The sequence below is a fragment of the Clinocottus analis genome, unplaced genomic scaffold (assembly GCF_023055335.1).
Source record: "Clinocottus analis isolate CAN_PGR_092001 unplaced genomic scaffold, fCliAna1.0.p SCAF_6, whole genome shotgun sequence".
NCBI lineage: Eukaryota > Metazoa > Chordata > Actinopteri > Perciformes > Cottidae > Clinocottus > Clinocottus analis.
In genome coordinates this window covers 15,182,480-15,205,608 of record NW_027176218.1, presented here as the reverse complement: position 1 = coordinate 15,205,608, position 23,129 = coordinate 15,182,480, and the positions used below count along the sequence as shown (strand labels likewise).

The 23,129-nt window shown below is 42.5% G+C and overlaps 1 protein-coding gene across 1 annotated transcript; it reads right to left on the bottom strand.

Annotated features, from left to right (window-relative positions):
- Positions 1-20,037: 20,037 nt before the first annotated feature.
- phlda2 (pleckstrin homology-like domain, family A, member 2) lies at positions 20,038-21,044 on the bottom strand. The gene is made up of 2 exons (XM_068603452.1): positions 20,486-21,044; positions 20,038-20,370 (listed from the first exon to the last, which is right to left on the bottom strand). Exon 1 carries the CDS (start codon positions 20,939-20,941, stop codon positions 20,525-20,527), a length of 417 nt encoding a protein of 138 aa, XP_068459553.1. The 5' UTR covers positions 20,942-21,044; the 3' UTR covers positions 20,038-20,370; positions 20,486-20,524.
- Between the last annotated feature and the right edge of the window lie 2,085 nt (positions 21,045-23,129).

Sequence of the window (23,129 nt, the reverse complement as noted above, 5' to 3'; positions counted from 1 at the left end):
ATCGAGGCCAGCTAAAAAGGTCAGTCCAAGATCTCACAGTAGATCTGGAGAACATGTCCTACTTGCGGGAGAATAACTGTCAACTTCTGCGTGAACTTCAACTCCTCAAGTCCAACGAGGAAAATTCCAAGATGCTCTTGAAAGAGAACACCGAATTAAAAAAGGAGCTACGGACCAGACGGGACGTTTTACAAGACTTAAAGGAAAACAAGTATGATTTCTTGGAACGGGAGGAGCAACTGAAAAAAACTATAAAAGAAAAAGACATACTGAACAAGCAGTTAAAACTGGAATGCAGTCCATTAAAGAAGACAATCAAAAACCTGGAAGCAGCCCTGAGCAAGCAGGAGAACGAGCAAAGCGTGAAAATCCACAGCTTAGAGCTGGAGGTGGAAAAATGTCAGAAGAAGGTTTGTAAACTTCAGGAGAAGAACGACAGCCTTCAGGGGACGAACACCACCTTACAGAATGATAAAAACAAACTGCAGAAGCAGATAAACCAACTACAGCAGGATTTACATAAACTGCAGTTCGAAAACAATTTACTTGACAAAAGATTTACCGAAACTTACGTGCAGGAACTTCAACAAAAGCAAATTGCGCGCACCTTAGAGATACAGTGTTGTGACCTTAAGAAACAACTTGAACAGTCAAAACGGAAGCCTGAGTTCAAGCACCCTTTTGAATCTTTCAACGATTACCAGGCACTACCTGGCACCAAGAGAACACCGGCCGATAGGGGGTTACAGAGTAAGCTCAGCTCAAAAATCATGGAACTTGAAAAAAAGGGCTTGTTGGTTAAAGCAAGAGATACTCAGATTGAGCAGCTGAAGAAAGACATGGCGAGGCTGATGCCCCCTGAGAAGGTAGAATTGATCACCAAATACAAACAGATGATCAGGGAACGAGGCGAAACGATAAAGGCGCTAACGGCGGAGGTAGAAATGTATAAATCCAAACATGAAGAATGCAAGAGTGAAAGAGATACCCTCGTTGACCGTGTCGCGGCCATTAAAAAGTTGTACCTGAAGGAGAAAGTGCAACTCAATGAGTTGTGTGCCTTGACCAACGTGAACAGCATCTTGCTTCCCCAAAGCTTTAATGTCTTGCAAATGCAGTCAAATGCAAGAGAAAACCAGCTTGACGGCAGGAGAACAAACCCCAAACCAACTGGTGTCCGCTTTCCGCCCATCTTTAATTAGAACCCGCCAAAGCCTGGCCAAGAGTGACCGTTAGCTGCTTCCCTTGAAAATAGTTAGTTTATTATCTGCTCGAGTGGCCAACAGTGATTGTTGGCTGCTCCTCGACATAAGGTTGTACCCTACTTGACACAACACAAAATATCCATGAGTCAGGAGGCAAATCCAGCCACATTGTTCTCCCAACCATCTAGTTAGCTTAATATCTGCTAGAGGACCAGCCAACAGTGAATGTTGGTTGCTTCCCTTCCATAGTTAGTTTAATATCTGCTAGAGGAGCAGCGAACAGTCACTGTTGGCTGCTCCTCTAGCAGATATTGAACTAACTAACTATTGAGGGAAGTTGCCTTCCTTCAATAGTTAGTTTACTATCTGCTAGAGGAGCAGCCAACAGTGACTGTTGTTCTCACTTGAGCATGACTGCAAAGCAACCATATGAAATAAATACAAATTGGAAAAAAAAATACCCTCTGTCCTTGCGTTAATTGTTCTGTAAAATATAACATAGCGTCACACCTTGTCATCCACCACTCCACACGAGGTTTTACCCTACTTGACACAACGCAAAATATCCATAAGTCTGGAGGCAAATCAAACCACATTGTTCTCTTCACCAACTAGTTAGCTTAACATCTGCTAGAGGAGCAGCTAACAGTGAATGTTAGTTGCTTCCCTTCAATAATCATTAGCTTAATATCTGCTAGAGGAGCAGCTAACAGTGAATGTTAGTTGCTTCCTTCAATAGTTATTAGCTTAATATCTGCTATAGGAGCAGCTAACAGTGAATGTTAGTTGCTTCCTTCAATAGTTATTAGCTTAATATCTGCTATAGGAGCAGCTAACAGTGAATGTTAGTTGCTTCCCTTCAATAGTTATTAGCTTAATATCTGCTAGAGGAGCAGCTAACAGTGAATATTAGTTGCTTCCCTTCAATAGTTAGTTTAATATCTGCTCGTCTTGCAGATATTGAACAAACTAATTATTAAAGGAAGACACTGAACTGTTAGTTACCTTCCCTAAATATTGAAACCAATGGTTAATATGGTTAAATAATAAAATTATGGCGACAAAGTGACAATTATTATAATAAATAACAAGTATTGAATAAATTAAATCTAAATATGTGATAAATGATTTATGTTTAGAATATCATCAAAATAAATGTACATTTACTGGGTGAAATTGAGTTACATCTACTGAATATTTGAGTGAAACTGAGTTACATTTACTGAATATTTGGGTGAAATTGAGTCATATATGAGTTATCTAGGTGAAATTGAGTTGAATTTACTGAAGAATGACATTAAATCTATTCAATAATATTACTTGTTACTTTGTTGCCATCATTTTTCTGTGTCAAATTCACTCCATATTATAATCAATAATATTGGTGTCACAGTAAACTTAATTTAAGCCAACAGATCATCATACATACAAAGTACTGCATGTAAACATTTATTTGTGTAAATTTACACACATTTATCTCAAAATCTTAATGTGCAAACTCCTCAATAAAAAAACACAGTTTGCTATCCTGGTGTACACAGTTGAAACACGACACACTTCTCACTGGGATCCTTCAAAAAATAATAAACTCAAGCATGGAACGAGTTGAACTTAATCACAGATGAGAGTTCAAACAGTGACATAATTTCTTTTGCAGAGGTCCATTCATTTAAATAAGCAGTTTGTTCTGGAGGCCGTTTACTTTCGGGGACAGCTTCTTTTTGTTTCTGCCTTCATAGTCCTGCCTTAGCTTGAACAGCTCCTCGTGCATAAGGTAACTGTTCACCACAGCAATGTCCAGAAAGTGATCAAAACAAAGTCTTGTACCACTTCTTGGTCTTGTGGCGCACGCTGTAAGACCCAACCAGAGCATCAGACAAATCCACTCCACCCATACTTTGGTTGTAGTTCACAATGTTATCAATCAAAGTCACTGAATTTTCTGTAACTCATGTTGCTTTTTGAATAAGAGGGGAAACAGTAACCATAATAAAGGGTATTAAGAAAATCCCCAGTAGGAGTTTATATTGAAATCGCCTAAAATGTAACAAAGTTTATCCTCATTGTCTATCAGGTCAAGAGAACAGCCCAGACTGTCATTAAAAACTTTGATGACAGAGTCAGGTGGGCGATAAATAGCACACACAATAATATTCTTTCCACCAGAGAGCTCTAAAAATAACAGATTCCACTTCATCCCTCTTTGACTTCAAAGTGAGATTATCCCGAATTTTGAAATCATAATTACAATGAATAAACAGAGATACTCCACCTCCAGATCTGTTCCCTCTTACATGGTGAATAGTGTATTTTGGTATTTTAAAGAAGTCTCTTGAATCCTCAGTAAGCCATGTTTCTGACAGGGCAATAACTGAAAAATCATGCTTCAGTAAAGATAAATAATAAATTAATTTGTCATAATTTCTAGAAAGACTTCTTATATTCAGATGAAAAGTAGAGAAAGTATTCCGTGGCAGAGAAACATATAAATCATTAAACTGAGTTTCATTCTAAAAACTACAGAGGTTAGAGACATCAAGTGATGAAAAAAAAATGTAAATCAGGGTCAACATCGAAATAATAAGAGTCACTGGTAAAAGGATCAAAAGGTGTAAAGGTCTGGCTTTCCAGATCAGATGTGTTGTAGCTCAAAGTGTATGTAAGGAATCATGTATACAGACAAAAACAAAATAAAAAGTACTTAATGTATTCCTAAGGTTGGAGACTAAGGAGCCTGACTGAACATTTCTTTGTTGGTGTGGGCTTTGGGTATTTTCAGATGATCCAGTTGAAGTTTTTCACTGAAAAGTTTTCTCACCTTTTCTTCACAGTCAGTCGGATTTTCTTTGCCAGACTCTTTAATGCCATCCACCACAATATTATGGCGTTTAGACTGGCCCTCAAGATAGTCTGATTTGTCTGAGATTGAGATCAAACTTTAGCAGATTGTGTCCAAATCTGTCTTGGTTTCATTACAATTTTTGAAGCCAGTTTTACATGACATTTTGAAATCATCCAAATCTTTTTGAGTCATTTCTAGACTCACTTTAACATCATAGGCCTGTTTCGACAGTTCATCAATCCTCCTGTTTGAAGAATCAACTAAGATCTGTACACATGTTTTGAAGTTTGTTTCCTGTTGTTTAAGCAAAGATTTGTTAAAAGTCTTTTTGCTGATCCAAAAACTCACGCATTTTAGCCATGGTGACGTATTCCTCAGTGGCATTGTTAGAAGCTTTGGGTGGCATGGCGCCGTCTTTAGGCTTTACAGCTTACCAGGCCCAAAGATCAGCAGAATGAAGCCAGAAACCTCCACAAGACAGCAATAAATGTCCACAGTTTTGCTGTACAAACGTGTTTGTAGATTTCTTAATTTGGTCTAGTACTGAGATTTTTAGTTCGAGGTAGGATTCCTCAGATTATTGTTGGATAGAATTGCCAACCACAAGATCACAGAAGCATTGATCACAGAAACACAGCAGCAGCCATCTTGGACACTGTTTGCTCTCCGCTAGCTCCCCGAAAAGAAGGTAGCGGGGGTTTTCTCCATTGTGAAGAGTGAAGAGGTCAAGGTTTCAGCTGCTGCTTCAGTCGTGGAAGAATATGCAGATTTTGTATATGTTACTACAAAGACTTATCTGAGACAATCAATGAAGAAACTTGTGTTCTCAGGACAAAGGCAACTCTCATGCTGAGAGGTCTTTCACAAAACTAAAACTTTCCTAATCTAGCCGGGCCGTTAGCCGATTTTCCAGCACTACTTTCTTCACACTGGCGATCTGCGGGAGCACCCACGCCGCTTCCCTCGCCACATGCCTCTCTGTGTTCTTCTTTTGAGTTTGGGTGGATGGCATCCAACAAAGGTGCATTACCGCCACCTACTGCATTTGTGCGTGGACCAGAGATACCTATCCCTTTACAAAAGATAAAATATCAATGAGAATGAGTTGTATCAATTCGGTGCCCCTAAATCCTTCCTGTTTCTTACAGATATTGTAGTACCTTTCCTGCCCCCAAGGTTTATGCATCTTTTAGTTTTATTATCCCTATCAGCTTCCCGTCTCGCTCAATTTTACATTTTTGACAATGACAAATGTTATGCTTCATAGTTTCCTCTGTTTTGCTGCTCATATAGTCCTATCAGGTGTTTATTTATTAGTTGCCCACTGATGTTTGATCTTCTACTTCCCACCTGCATATCCCTGCTAAATTTCTAGATGCAATAGTTTAAAACAAAATCCTGCTTAATATTATGTAATTTTCCCCTATTGCTTGGATTTAGTTAGTTAATACAGACTCATGACACTGGCATATTGGAAGTATGCTAGTTGTGGATAACTTGAATAATTATGGGCCATTTTTTTTTTAAATCCAACAAGTCATGATGGTAGAAATATATAAAATAAGTGAAGGTACCCACGCTGTGCTAGATGAGTGCACATTGTGTATTTGGGTCTGAGTGTGTTCCAATGTTCAAGACAAAAAACGACAACAGTTTCTGTCAAATAAGTCACATCCAGTCTCCAAAAAGATCTTCTACAACTGGTGGGACATCATATTTTGTGACTGATTATTTATTGATTATTGGCTCCACACAATGTTCCCGACGGATACCACTGTAGCCAGAGGAGGTTTCGATTCTGTGACACAAATCTACCTTATGTCTGTCTCATTCTCTGTTCAGCTCTTCATCCGACGAACAGAAACAGGAGCTTTTCCCTCTTCACCTCAGGGGCGTCGTCTGTTAAACTAATGAAGGTCGCAGATGACACAAAGGTCATCGGCCTCATCAGGAACGATGAGTCTGGGTACAGACGGGAGGTCGAACAGCTGATTCACCTCCAGAGTTAGGAAATGAGCTGGAAAGACCGCTGCAGAGCCCTCACACCCCGGACACAAGCTGTTCCAGCTCTTCCACGCTACAAAACACTGTTCGCCAAAACACACAGCAACAGCTTCTTTCCACTGATGACCCACTAAACAGACACCTCCATCTGCACTACTTGCACTACGTTGCCTTTAATTGTCTTTCGATGACACTGAGAGCTACTTGTCCTCCAAATGTATTCTCATACAACGGTTCTCATGATATTTTCCGGAGGTATTTTTTTACACCGAAAGTCCAGCGACACGTGTTAATTTCCGTTTCTTACATGAATACGGTCTTTTTAAAATACATTTTCGTCACAACAGGAAACAAACAAGTTAGGTTGCGGCAACACAATTACTAAATTAGGTTCAGGAAAACATTGTTGTTTGCGTTTAAAGAACCGCAAGTTCTCGTTCAATCCCCTGCAGCCTTTGCTTAAACAAGAGGATTGAACCCAAAGCTTTCCTCACTGTGTCACTCTGGATATCCTCTTCATGGCCCAACCAAAGCAGATCTAACTATGCATCTCAACCATGAAAGCCACCTTTCTGCCATCTCTTACCTGAATCTAAACATAATAGTCACATGTTTCGTTTTCTCTTGAGGCAGCAGAGTGGGCAGATTGGTAGCAGGGGAAAGATCAAGGGGCCATCTCCCCCATGTGGTTTGTTTCTATTCTGCAGTTCGCTGGATGCTTGAGTGGGTGCACACTGGGCCTTTGTGATGTCTGAATGTATGTGTAAGGCTGACGGAAGGATAGCAGTCCAAATTAGGCCAGAGGAGAGTGTGTGTGTTTATTTTCCAAGCAGGGAGCCCTCCATCAAAGGAAGTTCCTTTCAATGTGTGTGAGTGAGTTTGTAACAGTTTCCTGGCTCCGGATCATTTTTTTGTCTGTATCCAAGTGTGTTGGTGTCTGTTTACTTCTCCTGGCACTGGACGAGCGAGGGGTGTAAACTGCTCAAACAGAGTCTCCCACACACTGCCAATATCAATGAACACACAGAGGGAAACATGAAAACAACAGTGAGTCACATAGAAGTGGAGGAATATGACATCAGACAGACTGCATTCATTTGACCAACACTTCTCCGATGCCAGTCTGAATGTTTCCTATATGCCCTGGGGGAAATCATTTTTCCTCGCTGATTTACTTAAAGTTTGACCTTTTTGGAAACATCTTTGCTTGTTTGTTTGTTTTGACTTGGGTAGCTTTGCAATAATGAGCTTAGCTAAGCACAAAGGTAAGAAACAAAATGGGCTCACCAGCTCATTTAAAGCTCATACAAAAAAAACAAAGTGTAACAAAGACACATATTGAGAATGCTTCTTCTTTGCCAAATAGCCAAAAACCGATCCATCCGTGGGAGTGTGTGCAGCCTGTTAATGCTTTATCGCCCAGTGTACGTATGTCTACAGCTGCTTTTATCTGAAGAAAACATCACCGAGCTACAACTCACACAATGCATGTCCATGGTGGTTAACCGTATGCCTTAACGTAATAATAACGTTAATAATAATCCCCATTGTGGCAATATACATGTTTACAGTTTATATCAGAATAAGTCATGACATTCATGTGATTATAGACGATAATATAGTATTGTTTCCGATGTTTATGTGTTTGATACGTCTTTTGTCGTGGTGTGCCATCATCGAGTCCACCCCCTGCTCCTCCGTCAGCGTCTCATTCGCTCTGCTGAGAGAGGGCGGTTGACTGCAATCTGCCTTTCCTTCACGAGTTGTTCGCCTCCAGGACTCTGAGGCGGGCAAGAAAGATTATCACCGTCACCTCTCACCCTGGAAACAAGCTCTTTGATTGCTTTCCCTCTGGCAGAAACCAGATCTCCCGCCGCAAAGACCTTCCTTCCCATCTTGCAGCTCATCAATGAATCCCAAAGACAATTTTTTACAGTTACACAGCCTTGCACATCTTTTCGTTTTAATATACTTGACACTTAAATAACACACTTCTAACATACTCCAATTTGTTTCTTTGTGGTCCATATTTTATTGTAAATTATCATATCTTCTATTTTTAAATGATGATTTACACTATTGTACTGTGTTTATTGTCATGCACCAATCACCTAGCAAATTCAAATGTATATACCTCTCTAACTCTATACTATCTCTCTCTCTTTTCCAAGACGTCTGAAAAGTAACTAAATGGGGTTTGAGCTTTGGCACCGAGCCATACTTAAAAATAATCTGTTTATTCTCCCTCTTTGAGCCACGGCCTCCCGCCCATCTCCTCCTTTGTTTTTTCTCCCTAGGTAAGTGAGTGAGCGGCAGCTGCAACAAGGCGTGGCCTACTTGTTTTGGCTGAAGGGCAGCAGGCGTCAGGTCGGATGTTTGCTCTCTGGGCTTCTGCTCTGTCGCAGCGGCGGGCGGCCCTTCCCGAAGAAGCAAGAAGAAGGCAGAGACGGAGAAATTTGTCTGGACTTGTCTTTCAGAGAACAGAGGAGAGGGAGGAGAACAAGGGAGGGAGTCTGGCACTCTGGTACACCCTGAGGCAACATGTGTCATGTGTCTATTTGTTTATCTGTGTGCAAGACCAAACGCTGTCACGGCTGTACCTCAGTAGTTAGAGCGGGTCATGTTTTAACCACAAGGTCGGCGGTTTGATCTCCAGTCCACATGTCAAAGTATCCTTGAGCATGATACTGAACCCCAAATTACTCCTCAGGCTCTTCACACTAGCCCACTGCATCCTAAACGCCTTCAATTGGTTAAATCCAGAGGTCAACAGTAATGTATGTGAGAATGGAAATACAGTTTACTGTGTAAACCAAACCACTGCTGACATCTTTTAATTTAAGAGTTCTGAAATGTAGTTGAACTCCTTGGCAGGCTTCCAACAAGTCTTTCTCTGACTTTGACATCGAAAAGTAACTAAGATAGCCTTCAGATACTGAAGTACTGAATACTTAGTTAGCAGTTTAAAGTGCTGGTGCTTTACTTGAGTATTTATGCTTGAGCTCAGTGTGAAAACAAGATCATTTTACTCAAGTTCCTGAACAGATTTTGATGTTTTTAAGTCCATACAGTTGCTTTGATTTGATTCACATCTTAAAGCCCTCAGGTTTACGTTCAAACCTCATTCAGTTTGACGTAATTTAATCTAATAATTTGTGTAGTGCAAAGTTAGGATTTGTGACTCCAGTATTATGAACTTTCATCTATCAACTAAAAAGGAAAACTTTTGAAGGCGAGTACCGATTTGTCGGGGCGGCTGCAGCAATTTCCTGCTTGTCTGTTGCTGTGCCAACCACCCGCAGCATGAAATGTAATTGCGAGGAACAGGATGTGGGGTGGTCCTCTTGTGCAGACATGACCTGTTAAAACACACAGGGGAGGACGATCTTTCTTTAACCTTTTCAACATTTTTAATCCACAATTTTGGTGAAAAATCTCAAAAGCAGCGAGGTGTGATAATGAACCGTCGCTTACTAAGTTCTAATGGCAGAAATTCACCATTAACAAGCAATTACCTAACCCTCAAATACAGTTATTACCGGTTGTGCAGTGTCACACTTTGGTTTGTTGCCATGGTGGCGGTGCGGCCCGCCTGTGAGGTTTCATGTAAAGCGGCTGCTCCTGTCTGGTCTTGTCCCGGAGCACTCGGCCCATCCCACAGTCCAACAAGACAAACACACACCCGCTCAGAAGGGATTTATGGCTGCACGCCCCATCAACACTTTACCTTGTCCTTGGAAAAAAATAGGCCATCGTGTCCCGTCTGGTCAGACACAGCAAGAGAGAGCATGTTGTACTGAGAGGAGAGAGGAATCAATGATTCTTCTTGACATCATTCTTCCTCATTTGTGAACTGCGGCGTCACATGCGTGCAGTCACAAGAGAACGTATGTTATCTCTAAATATAGTTTTGTGTTTGATCCCGTCCCTGCGTCTATCTTGCTTACATACGTTAAAAGCTACCGTTCGCTGATCTCTGCTTCCTGTCTGTGTCTCATTGTTTTGTCCTTTCAGCATTTGCTCAGTTTGGTCAGGGAAGTGGGAATGTTCTGCTAATCCTCTGATTTACAGTCATTCTTTCATGCCACTTCTCTTCTCATTTACATCCACCAAGTCAAACAGTTGCTCTTGATCTAATAAACATGAGAGTGAAAGCCGTGACAAGAGGTCACAGCTGCTGTGTACATGTATGTGTGTGTCTGTTTGAAATCCTATACGAACATCATACTTGCTACCGGGATCATCGTCGGCATTAAGACAGAGATGTGACACAAGGGAGTGTGTTGCCAGCACTTTGTTGTTGCTGTTTGGTTTTAATAGAAGTTGACATGACAAAACCACCAAATATCTTACTTGATAAACCAGAATTTCTTCTGGAGTTTACACAAAAAAAATGGATCTATGTCAAGCCACACACACACACACACACACGCACAGACCTATAAACTACAGTTTCACTCTGCAACGACGTTACATTGCATTGCACTCACAGACACAAGAACACATTCAGATTTTCTACCGTAGAAGCGTTTGTTGCAGGGTCCACATTGTCTGCGGCGAGATCTTGACCCTAGTTAGAGACACAAGAAGTGTGTGTTTGTGTGTGTGTGTGTGTGTGTGTGTGTGTGTGTGTGTGTGTGTGCGGTTTCCCCCGTGTGTGCACACTGTGGCCTGCTCACTCAGCTCTTCCATCCAAAGGCCCAGATTCCAGCAGACCTCCCTGCTCGAGTGCTGGGGGGGGGGGGCGTTGGGGGTTGGAGAGCCGGCTTTGAAGGAGGCTCCAGTGACTCATTACCCAACAATCCACCCGCTCTTCATGTCCTCTGCAACCCCCAAATATCTCCATCCTCGCCCCAGCTCCTGCCCCTTGTCCTCTAGCACAGGCAGCCGACGCACAGCTCCGCGCGCACACACTTGATGACCGTTGACTGAAGAAAAGGGATTCTGTTTCAGTGCAACAGGGACTGTGTGGACCGAACCGCTGTGAAAGACTTTCTCTCTCTCTCTCTCTCTCTCTCTCTCTCTCTCTCTCTCTCTCTCTCTCTCTCTCTCTCTCTCTCTCTCTCTCTCTCTCTCTCTCTCTGTGGGTGGGTATGTGTGTAGATGTTGTACTGTTATCAACATTCACTGCTCTAGCTTATCAAATATTTCTTGGTTTCAACAGCATGTGGAACAAGTTGGATCTGAAAGGATCTCAGTTGTAATGTAATGCTCCAACCTGACATCCTAATCTCTGCCTCCCTCTCTCCTGCAGGAGTCATTTCATTGTTTTTCCTTGGGGCTTGTGTAAACCTACACCGCAAACTCCTGTTCCCACAGCTCACACTAGTCAGACCCCCACCTTGAACTGGTGTGAACACACATCTGTGTATACCTCTTGGGGACAAAGCCAGACATCTGCGGCCGTGTTTTAGCAATTGGTCCAGGATATGTGTATGTTTTTAACATACTGCTGCGTCTGTGTGCCGAGCGTTCATTAGTGATGACATCCATAGGAGATGATGTCATTTGGACTTCCTGTCTGGAGCTCAAAGAGCAGAATTACATTCACAAATACACACTGATCCACAAAACATTAGACTAATGGCACTAGTAGGTGAATTGCGTGGGAGAAGAAGTCACAATTTGTGAATTGCAACCCTTTTTAGACCTGTTTTGCAAATGGTCCTTTCACACATTTATCATTTATTTTCTCCTTAGTAAGAACAAAATTAAGTTTCAAATGTGAAAAATAACATGGTCATAGCTTTTTGCTAAATTGAGAGCTTCAATAGATAGCTGGAGTACTTTCTATGCACTGATGCCCTTTTTTAAAAAAAAAACCTTTTGCCCCTGCCCCTCGGTGGCCTGAGTCGGCCATTGGACAGGTCCGTGCGGAGCAGATGTAGTCTGTGTTAAATGCCTGTGTTTACATTGCTGAAGAGTAATTGCGCTGCATCTTAAGTGTGCTGTCTACATTGATTCATGCTGACCTGCAATACAACCGTAGCCTATTTGGCAGAAAGGTTGCCACTGTGCTCAGTCTCGGGGCAGCGTGAGGACAGAGAGGAACATTGTGAGTCCCCCTGCTCTTGGGAAAGACCCTTGAGCCATGACAAACAGGATTTCCTCTGATTACAAGCTTTAGTCTTCCCACTTCCTTCTTCTATAGGAGGTTGATGAAGCGGCCACTTACGGCCCCGTGATGTCACATACATTCGGCTTTGAGCAGGAGCAGATTTAATGAACAGTGAGTCTCCTAAGTTTTTGCTTCAGGTCTCATCTTCATCCCCGGTGTTTGATATGTAACGGAGCTGTCTCACAGCAAAGCTTTTTAACTTTGTCATTAGATGGAGTGCACAGGTGTAATTAATGAGATAAAAGATGTCTCTGCTCTAAAGCCATCATTAAGGTAATCGCTGGAACTGATGGCCTTTTCCTGCTATGACACACCCCAATGTCTGCTGAGAGAAAGACCGCTTTCAACTCAACCACAAAGCAAAAGCCACATTTCTTCCTTATACTTGTCAGCTGATTTAATTCAAATGAATGAACCACGTTGCTGTCATGGTTCTCATCAGTGCACTTTATGTAACTGCAGCTGTCTTCAGCAACAACAACACAAGGAGAAAGAAATGATGAATATTTTGTGCACTAGCTGCCGCAGAAGAAGAACATAGTGGAGCGTTTAGCAGCTATAGATCCAGATAACAGAGAATATAGAGCTAAAAGAGAGTGAATGTAAGAACTGCATTTGTAAGTTGGCGAGTGTATAGAGTGTATAGAGGCAAGTGCATTTACTTTAATGAGTGCCAGGTGAACATGATGACAATGAACAATAAAACCCAAGTCATGATAAAAGTGTTTCTTCAGTAAGGAGAAAATAATTCAGAGGAACACAAATGAAACTCTTCATCGTTGTGTATTTCTCCGTTTTCTTTGTTTTGAGCTCCCTGCCGTCATCCAGCCATTCAAAGATCAACCCACACAGGCGCTCAGCTCCTGGGTGGCTGCAGAGAGATCACATCACCTCAGTCAAGGTATGCAGAATCGGAAACACAAGCCCACACCCAGATCAGCAGTGATTAGGCACCCTCTGCTGTGCCTTTGAACAGTACCGCCCCGTTGTGTCCTGCTATGATTGATGGAGACATTTGCTGCTGGGTCAATACCACACTGCTGAAGTGATCAGGGCGCTGGAGCCACGCAACTCCAGCAATACATAGGATCTGGAGGAATGCATTGTCTGAGAACCTGTGCTCGAATAAAGGGACTTTCCAGCATCCGCAGCCTGCTCCTTGTGGCCATTTCACTCTGACAGAGACAGTTTCAGAGAGACAGCCTTAAGGTCCCTGTTGTACGCTTAAAATCAAGTAAAATATAACATTTTCTAAATGTTTCCCACAAAACTCTCAAACAGTGATACACAGCTCTTTTGTTGCATCTTTTCTTTGTTTTCCCTCATTTATAAATGTATAAATACCATATCATTATCATGTAACATTCACAGAATGATATTAAAATGTTCTGGCTCGTTAGAAATAAAACAATAGATGACCATGAAGTAATTGACATTTGGGGTTTCTTCCAGTAAATAGTTCAGTGCACCTTTAATCCTTAGACAAATCAAGGCAAGTTTATTTGTATAACACATTTCAACTACAAGCTGACTCACATAGAACCCGTAACATAATGCAAAACACGATTAAGAACATTTATTAAAACATTCAAGTCAATCAAAAAAACAAAAAAAAAGAATAAAAGCAGTGAGATCCATTACTGTACTCAAAAAACAAAAGCTTCCCATATGACTTTACTTTACGACTCGATATTATGATTTAATTATGCCTTCAACAAATTACAATGATAATGGGGTGAATCTTTCTTTATCTCTCATATTTTTATGGCAAACCAGTTCTTAAAAGTAAAACAGATTGAAAGGTAGATTTGAAATCTTTTCGCAGACTGTTAGTTCAGGGTGCAGTATCCCTGCTGTGTAACACGCTGATGAGATCACATCTGGTTTATTGCTGGCTTTGGTGTGTCTCGGGGGAATTCCTGCATCCATTTCTCTTCTTCTGTTACTTGTAATATTCTTTTCTCTGGAATTTTCCCTTCCTCCCTTTATGCGCTCATTTATCTTCCCTTCTCTTTCACTTGCTTTTCTCTTGTATAATATCTCCCGTGAACTAATTTCCTCTCTCCCTGATAAAGGCTCTGGACCGGGGGTTATCATTACAGGTTATTAAAGCCATTCGTTTCACCTTCAGTTTCACATCAGGCGAAGTTCATCATGTTGCTGCCTTGTTGGTTGCTCCAACAATCTGATGAAATTCGCTGTAATTCATGTGAGTGACATGGAGCTGCTGTGGATCTATTAAGTGGCACCTTGAAGAAATCACATGGCTGTTACACAGTGTAACCACATATTTCCTCTTTATTTCTTGTTTGTACTATTTATTTCCTGTAACTGCTGCAGCCATACATATAAAGCACATCACCTCAGGTGGCACCAGAAAACACAAATATATGTCTTTGATATGGGTTTAATTGTTGCACTTAGATGGAACACACACACACACACACACACACACACACACACACACACACACACACACACACACACACACACAGACACACAGTCTGCAGAGATAACTAAAACTGAAGAAAAAAATTGAGGGATATTCATGTTCTCAAAAGTGTCTCTCATTAGACTTCCAGGCTAGGAAATGTAATGTCATTGTAATCTGTTCCCGGCCATGTCTTCACACACACACTCAGGCAGTTGCAGGTAACTGAACCCAGTTAAACCCCAGTTACAATAAACTGTGATCAGACTCCAGCACCCGAGCAGATTCTGCTCCCAGATCCATCATCCACTGGGATCCACATATTTCTCTCGTATCCAGTGGATTCCAGCCACATGGATAGCTTTGAGCTCATTTTTCACGAGCTCAGATTCTCGGCCCTCGGCCCGATCTGCTGGCTTCAGGTCGGGTGTGGCTGTAATTTCTCAAACTACCTTTGGGCTTGAATCGGATGGGGTTTACACCAATTTAGCGTCGACGTTTCTTATGACAGTTTTTGGGTTGTGCTGAACATTTGGGAAAGTGTATCACAAATGCACTGAAAAGAAATGTTGGTTGACTTTAAATGTATGTATTTATTTATTTTCTTACTTACATAACTACCTGCTTACATAACGTATATCTGTTGGAAGAAAACAATCTTCACGCTTAGTCAGTTACTGTTTCACTGTTATATTCAGACTTCTCATCTTACTGTCTCTGTTTAATCTAACACACAAACTCAGCATGTCTCCTGATAGCAGGGAGACTGGAGAATCTGTATGTTTCTGTCTGAAAGAACGAGCAGTTCCTTTGTTATCACGTGACCATCTCTTACAAACCGCTCTTTGGGACGGGGGGAAAGGTTCACGATTAAGCCGAAGACGTTAGTGGTCATGATGAATATTTAAGAGCTGGTTCTTTGAGAGATCTTTGAGCAGACTTGGATATGCAATTTGTCCATCACCTTGTACTTCTGACTCTGCTCCTTCCTTGCAACGAATAAATGTTCCTGTTTTAATGATTTTACTCCGAGGGGTCGAGTGAATTTTTCTAACAATATCCATCCCTACATTATGGACGATGAGACTAGGTGCTACTAAGGGGTTGGTGAGACATTATAAAATTGACGTTAAAACTATTTCCCTTTCTCTATCACTCAGACTCAGAGTCTCGAGTCAAGTCACAAGTGGGGAATTGCAGGTAAAGCAACACCTGATTCAGATCTCTGAATGCTGTGCATTAAAATGACACTGCATCGGAACATTTTCCTGTCATCAATATAAAAGGTCAGAACTTGAACGTCTTCACTTCAGTCAAAGCTGTCCTGTCCTCACTATCGGGAGTCTCAAGTTTGCCTCCTGCTCCGTCTGAGGCGGATCTTTTCTTTCTCGGGCCACAGAGTGCACATGGAGCCGTCCGCCCCCTCGCTGCCTTGTAGACATTCCTGACAGCGTCTCCTCTCTCTGTCTGAGGCTTCTCTCCGGAGCAGCTGGGTCTTAAGCAACATGATCCCCGCTCAGTGGTCCCTGCCAACACTTTGTGTGTATATATACAGCATGTGTGTGTGAGGTTGTGCATATTCAACACAGGCGCATGTCTTAGATATAAGAGGTGCCACATTGGTAAGATTCTCATCAGAAAACTGGCCTTCAAAGAGGGATTTGAAGAAATATTGCCTTACTCTGACAAACAAATTGTTTAATATTACAGACTTTTTTCTGTATTTCTATCTTAGTAGTGGATGTGGTCTGGACATACAAAGCTATTAGGTTACATCGAGGGAATGTCTCACGAACAGGAAACGACAAGTCACAACAAGAGGGTTTGAAAATTGTTCAGTCCTAATGTATGTGACACGAGATATATGTTCAGAGGTGTGGCCTCGCGTCGGAGGTGAGTTCCACACTTGTGACAGCCCGAGAGTGGAAAGATATGAGAGCTGAAGATGCGGATATGGGAAGTTTTTTCCCTGTGACTCAGCAGATAGAAATGGATGTCCCATTAACAACAAACACTGTTGTCATGGCTACAGATGATTAGAACAATGACGCCCTTGTGGATAAGATGAAGGTGAAATTTCTCCAAATGTATCCACGAATGATGAGGAACACAACCAGCTGGAATTTGGTCCAGCATGCATTTTTTTTGGCACACTTTTGACAAAAAGAAATGTTCACGGTATGCACCTGGTGACTTTGTATTGTTTCAGCCACGGCCTACATGGCCTACAGGTGTATGTCTGCCTCTGAATATTCTGAGGAATGTGCTCGGGTACGCACTCACCTGAGCCATGCGTCGCAAGGTGACATACCTCAAGAGGTTCTTTCCTGTAAAACGAGCCGCGAACAGCACTTCTCTAAGATAATCTCATTCCTAAAAAAGTCCAGCTAGACCAGCTCTAGACACTTTAGACACCTTATCAGAGTAAAATAACAGTATGTTTCACAATTACCAGATCATGTCTTACCCAGATCTGTTAGTAATCAAACTATCTCCCGAGTCCTTGCTTAATATCCTGGTAGCCTCGGCTGTTTGGATTATTTGAAGTTTTTATTTACACAAAGCGCTGGTGTTGTGTCTCGCTGGCGTCAGATTCTGACCGGAAAAGCCAGCAAGGAAATTATACAACAGATTTCAATGAAACAAAGACAGGAGTTCCTACGTAACAGTGATTTCCAGGAAGCTGAGTGATACTCTCATGAAGCGTGAGGTGTACTGAGCCATGACGCATACCTGAACCCGTAAGTTACGCTGTGAAGTGGTGCTAACGTGTCATCAGGGCTGTGCTACCACCCTGAAGGCTTGAAGGTTTGAAATGCCCAGACATGCTCTAAATGAGCGGGAACGTCGCACAAGGGTAGATTTTAGCTCATGATGAGATGATTACAGTGTGATTCACAGCTTGGCTATAATTAGAGTCCAAAATTAAAGATGCTAAATTTGATATGCAGAGTATTGAAAAAGAAGCAAACAATGATTTGCTGTATCTATAAAGATAGTCTCTCTCCCTCTGTGTTGTTGTTATCTGAGCTTGTCCGTGCTTTGTTGTGACAGTCAGGCCAGCCATACATGTTTTTAGTGCATGGGATGGAGCCATCGTCAGCACTGTTTGAACCGTGAGTTGCTAACAGTGCTAACAGTGCTAATGTACGTGTAACTGTTGAATGTAAACTACACCAAACTCTCGCGATTCTCCAACACATTGTCCTCAGTTGTTCTTCCTGCTTGAGAAGTAAAACCAATAGTTTACAGAACAAGATAAAACAGGACTTTTCTAAATGTCACTATTTGCTTCACAAAAAGCATTAAATCATTTTCCTTCCTGGCAACGCTCGAGTCTCAACATACAACACGGTGCTCTAATGGACTGAGTCATTTTTTTCATGTCGAGGCAAACTACTCTGAGGAAAAAAAGATGAATATCTGCCTATGAATAGATAAATCCCTTGACATATTGTAGAGTTATAACTGCTGGTGTGGGAGTGAGACAAGTTGCTTCTGGCCACCGACCTTCACCTCACAACACCCCGCTCGGCTGTTCCTCCATACGCACCGCCTCAGCTTGTCCTCACTGCAGCCCATGTTTACGATAAACGCCTCCGAATCAGACGTTCTGTCCCGCTCGGTTTAAAAACTGAAGATTAACTGAACATGTGTCATGGCCAGAAGCACACTTTTCTCACATCCTCTACTTGTTGTATGTGTCTTTTCCTCAAGAATGTAACAATGCATTCACTGTTGCGCAGGCATGACCCGGCCACATAACGACGGCCTCTATGGCGTGATGACGGCGAGGCTACAAGTGCGGCCTGAATGTGACTCGTGCTGCGTCAGAGGATGTTTACACAGCCTGTGATCAGAGAGGAAGACACGGTGTGTGTGTGTGTGTGTGTGTGTGTCCTCATGGTTGGTGTTGTGTGTGTCCAGACGACCGAGGAAGTAAAGGGCACAACTGGATTCACAGTGGCTTGTGACGTCTTTTATCAGCTTGTGAAAACACTGCTTGTAGTCACGGTAAATGCTTTAACAAGAAGCTTTTCCCTCCACCAAATTGTTTAGCTTGCGCTGGTGACAACAAAAAAAAAAGTGTATGGCCCCTTGGCTCAGGGGCCAAATGTGTGTATGTGTGTGTGACATTAAAGTGGTGCCAATTTGTGACACGGTATTTTTAGAAAGGAGGCCCGTCCACTCCGGTAATACTCCTCAGATCAGTCGAACCCTTTGATGCGTTCATTGCAGTGTGATCCTACTTCAAAGCGGCACACACGGATGGGACGGGACGGGAGGAGTGTGACTCCACTATACACTTCATTACCGCAGGCCAGAGATTCAGCTTTCCGTCACCTTTGACCTTTGGGCATTTGTGCTCATAACACACTTCCACTCCACAAGATCCACGACCGGAGGTATTTATTTTCAGGGGGCCTCAGGGCCGAGGAGACACGTCTTTTTTTAATGTCCACACAGTGTTCAGGAAAAACAGTGCTACAGTTTTAGCTCCAACACTGTGGATCAGTTCTTTATTTCCATTCACGGAATATATTTAAATATTGTATCGCATGTGTACCTGTGAGGCATCTTGTAACACTTGTTCCATGTTAACACCAGAGTTTAAAGTTTATTGTTAGTATCTAATCTAACGCTTACTTTTGAAATAAACTTAACCAAAGTCCGGCTCATATACAGCCAATAATATATTGTATAGCATGTAGTATATCATAACTTAGACTTACCTATTCTTTTACTTCCATTTGATAACGTACATTTTATAGGCCTTACAAAGTGTTGTGAATATGTCGTGCTCACTGGGTTGAGCAATTACAATAAGTTAGGTGTGTACCTGTCGCATTAAACCCATTGAAACAGCCTTTATCATGATGACAGGGCAGTAAAGTGAACTTCCTGTGAGTCTTCTGTGCCTTGTAAGGAACAGAGGCACCTGATAAGGAGATTGAAGCTCATCTGAATATCAATTAAAACCAAGTTCAGCTTTTGTGAAGCTTAGAGTTCAAAGCAGAACACATGAAGTTAACACTTTTTAAATGCAACGTGGCGACCTATAACCTACCACACCTCGGAAGCAGTTGAGGTGTGTTCAAAGGCACCACCTAATCTTTAGAGCGTCCGGTGCTGTTGACTCCAGCTGCTTATCAGTTATGACTCAAGCCTGAAACCCTTCAAGTGACAATAAAGAGTCACATTCCACCTGACAGCAGAAAGGAAAGGGACTTTCCTGTCCTCCACTCCCTGTGCTGCACGTCTGGCATTTGCTAAGATGCCGTTGGTGAAAAGTGTTCCCATGTGTCAAATATACTGTAACTGACTCCATACGGATGCAATGAGATATTACCAGGCAGTGACATCATAGCCAAGGTTCTGGTTGACACATGAAAAAACAAAAGTATGGGAGAAGACAAAGTTATGTTAAAAAGGCAGGAATATTTATTCAAATAAATACACACTCAACACACGTTGAAATAGTAAATAATTTAAACACGAGCTGTTTTCCAGTAACAACATATAGGAAACAAATAAATTAACATCATGATTTTAGGAGTCATTCCTCTCGGGAGAGCCAACTTGAAATAGTTTTTACAATTCAAGAGTTCATTCCTGTGTGTGTGGAGCTTCTGAAAATCTCCCCGTTTCGGTTGAGATCACTTGTCCCCGCTCTCCGAGAGCCCAGTCCCGCACAATCCTTCATCTCTGGACCGGATGACCTCGTCTTCCTTTTGGTCCGCGTATTATTTATGTATGGTCCACTTTGACACTATAAAGGACAATGAAAAAAAAACAAAACACCATTAGTTTCTGCGTTCAGACACTGCTAACTTGTATTGTAAATCACACATAATGGCAGCGACACGTGATGGCGTGCCCCTCACCATATTAGGAGTGGTTAACTGCCGGAGTCCCGCAGCGGCTCAGGGCGCCCTCGCCATGCGCCTCTCCTGCTGCCCGGGTGACGCGCTCTCATTGTCCTGCCGCGTTTTAAAGTCCTGGATGGCCTTCCTGTTCTGGTAATCGATCAGCGCCATGGTGATCACTGCGTTCCAGCAGTTCTCCTCCCCCGAACACCGGAAATCAATCTCTTTATTGTCTGTGGTAACGATGGTGAAGTAGACGAACTTGCCGGTGCGCTCCACGCAGTCCACCTTCTTGATGGACTGCAGCTTGAGCTCCTTGCCCCTGGCGCGCTTCTGCGTGTCGGCGTAAATGTTGAGGCTGTCCGTGGTCAGGACGCACGTCTTCCTCTTCCAGAACTGGAGCAGGTTGTCGCTCCTCTTCTCCAGCTCTCCCTCCTTGAGGATCTGGCTGATCTCCGCCGCTGACATTTTCATTGTTGATGCCTTTTGGGTTGGTGAACTCCTTTTTTTCTTTCCCCCTGCTGTGTCAATCCGAGGAGGAGCCCGAGGAAGGCGCTTCTCTACAAAGGCGTTGGTAATCCAGTGTCGTTGTGAATGAACCAAGGTAGCGGAGAACTTTTATAGTCGACTCTGGCCTGAGCCCTTCCCACTTGACGTCAGATGACATGGGAATGCAACAGTTGCCAGTGGAGTAATTCAAGGCTGTGTGTGTGTGTGTGTGTGGGCGGAAGCTGCGGCGCGAGGGGGGGTGGGGGGGGAGGGGGGCGGGAGGCAGAGGAAGTCCTGACGTGGACCTAATCACACCGACTAAATGTTAATTACTATTCCACATCCTACTGAAGAGTTACGTGCAAATATTTGCCCACTACGCAGTGAATGATTCAATCTAATACGTTAAATACCAGATGTGCAGAGTGAGCTGTGCACATGCGTAAAGCTGTCGCTGTAAACCTTGAAGATCAATATCCATCAGAGTCCTTCTGAATGCCCTGTTAAAGTTTATGATCCCGACTTTTTCCTTGACAGTCTGGTAATTCATTCCCTTTATGCCTTCACTGGCAGGTCGTTATGCCATCCTGCTCTCTCTTATTGTAAAAGATAATGTTTCAGACAAAACCGCAGTGGTATTTTATTTTTTTGGGATGTCACCCTGCTAAAAACACCCAAACAGTCCAGGAGCTGCAGAGTTTCACAGTGAGCAGAGGACCTATGACACATGTAAGCAGCTACAAAAAGAGAATGGGTTAACAGTTTAGAAAGCACACATTACTCCTTCCACAGATGGCATTATGCAAGAAAAAGTGAGTTTGTAACGCAGTGCTAAACATTTAAAGCTGGTTCAACATTTTCCGGCTGCTTTAAAATCATGTAATTTAAATACATATGTTGAAACAAAGACCTGCAGCTACTGTTTCTAGAGCTACATCTGCAGGAGCTCTGCATAAAGATATGCTTCATGTGGTAAACTACTGGGAGCACGGGGACTGAATTGGATACTAAACTTGTTGTATTACCTAATTTTACAATTATTGTTATGAAAACAAGGCTTCCAAGAGAAGAAACAACACGTACAAACATCTCTTTGGATAGTTTGAACCCTCAAACATTGGATGATAGGAAGTTTTTTGTGTTTTATTAAAAACTGTATTCAATAAGTTGACTGAACTCTCAGTCAACTCATCATTTCAAGTCTAAAGACTCAAAGACTTCTGTAAAACCCAAAATGTTAATACAATGTACATGATAACAAAAAATTGTAGATTTCTATGCGTTTCACAATGTATTTATAGAAGGAAATAAAGAAGAAACATTTCCAGTACATGATTTCGATGCAACCTGAGGTGACATGTCATCTGCCCGTCCCATGCTGAGTCAGCTGACTGGCTCTGTCCCGTCAGATTGAGAGTAGCAGACTGTGTACCGCTGTGCCGCTGGCTGGAGCCGAGAGGGATTGAGCTCCAGAGTATCAACACTGAAGTCTTGTTTAGGGTATAAATGCTTGTGTCAACAGGATTCATACCAACAAAACAACTTGGCAACACACATAACATCCTTGACCCCACGTGTCCGGTTCAGATTGTTCACAGTGGTGAACGGGCACCGAGCACCCACTTCAGGGTGTCCTGTCTGCCTCGCTATCAGTCTCCTCCCTCAGACATTTTGGAAACATCTCCTCTCCGATTTCTCTCCGGAAGTGAAATGTCACTGTACTTCTCCAGAGCTCTCCAGGAATTTGGTGAATATCCGGGTGACCCTATTGGAACAAAACCACTTTGTGAGTGAGAGAGAACTCCCAATGAGACACATCAACATATGGCCACACAGACATTTGACTGCACCGAAGGCGTAACCTCGGTGAATCACTTATAGCAGCACGCCGAGCTGTCTGCTACTGACATGAAGAGGGATGTGGCAGCCAGTTTAATCCTCTGATATCAAAGAAAAGGAAACCACACGTGTGTACAAAGTCAAACAAGACGACTGCTTCTGTTTAGTGACTCTGTCACTCTCTTTGTTTTAAAGGGTTTTTTTCTTTGTTGCCTGGCAGTATGTGTGTGTCTGTGTGTGTGTGTGAGTGATCCGGAGATGTGTGTGCTGAAATAGGTTTGTGGTGGAGACTCGCAGACATGCCCAGGCAGTGACTCAATGTGTGGTGGAGCGC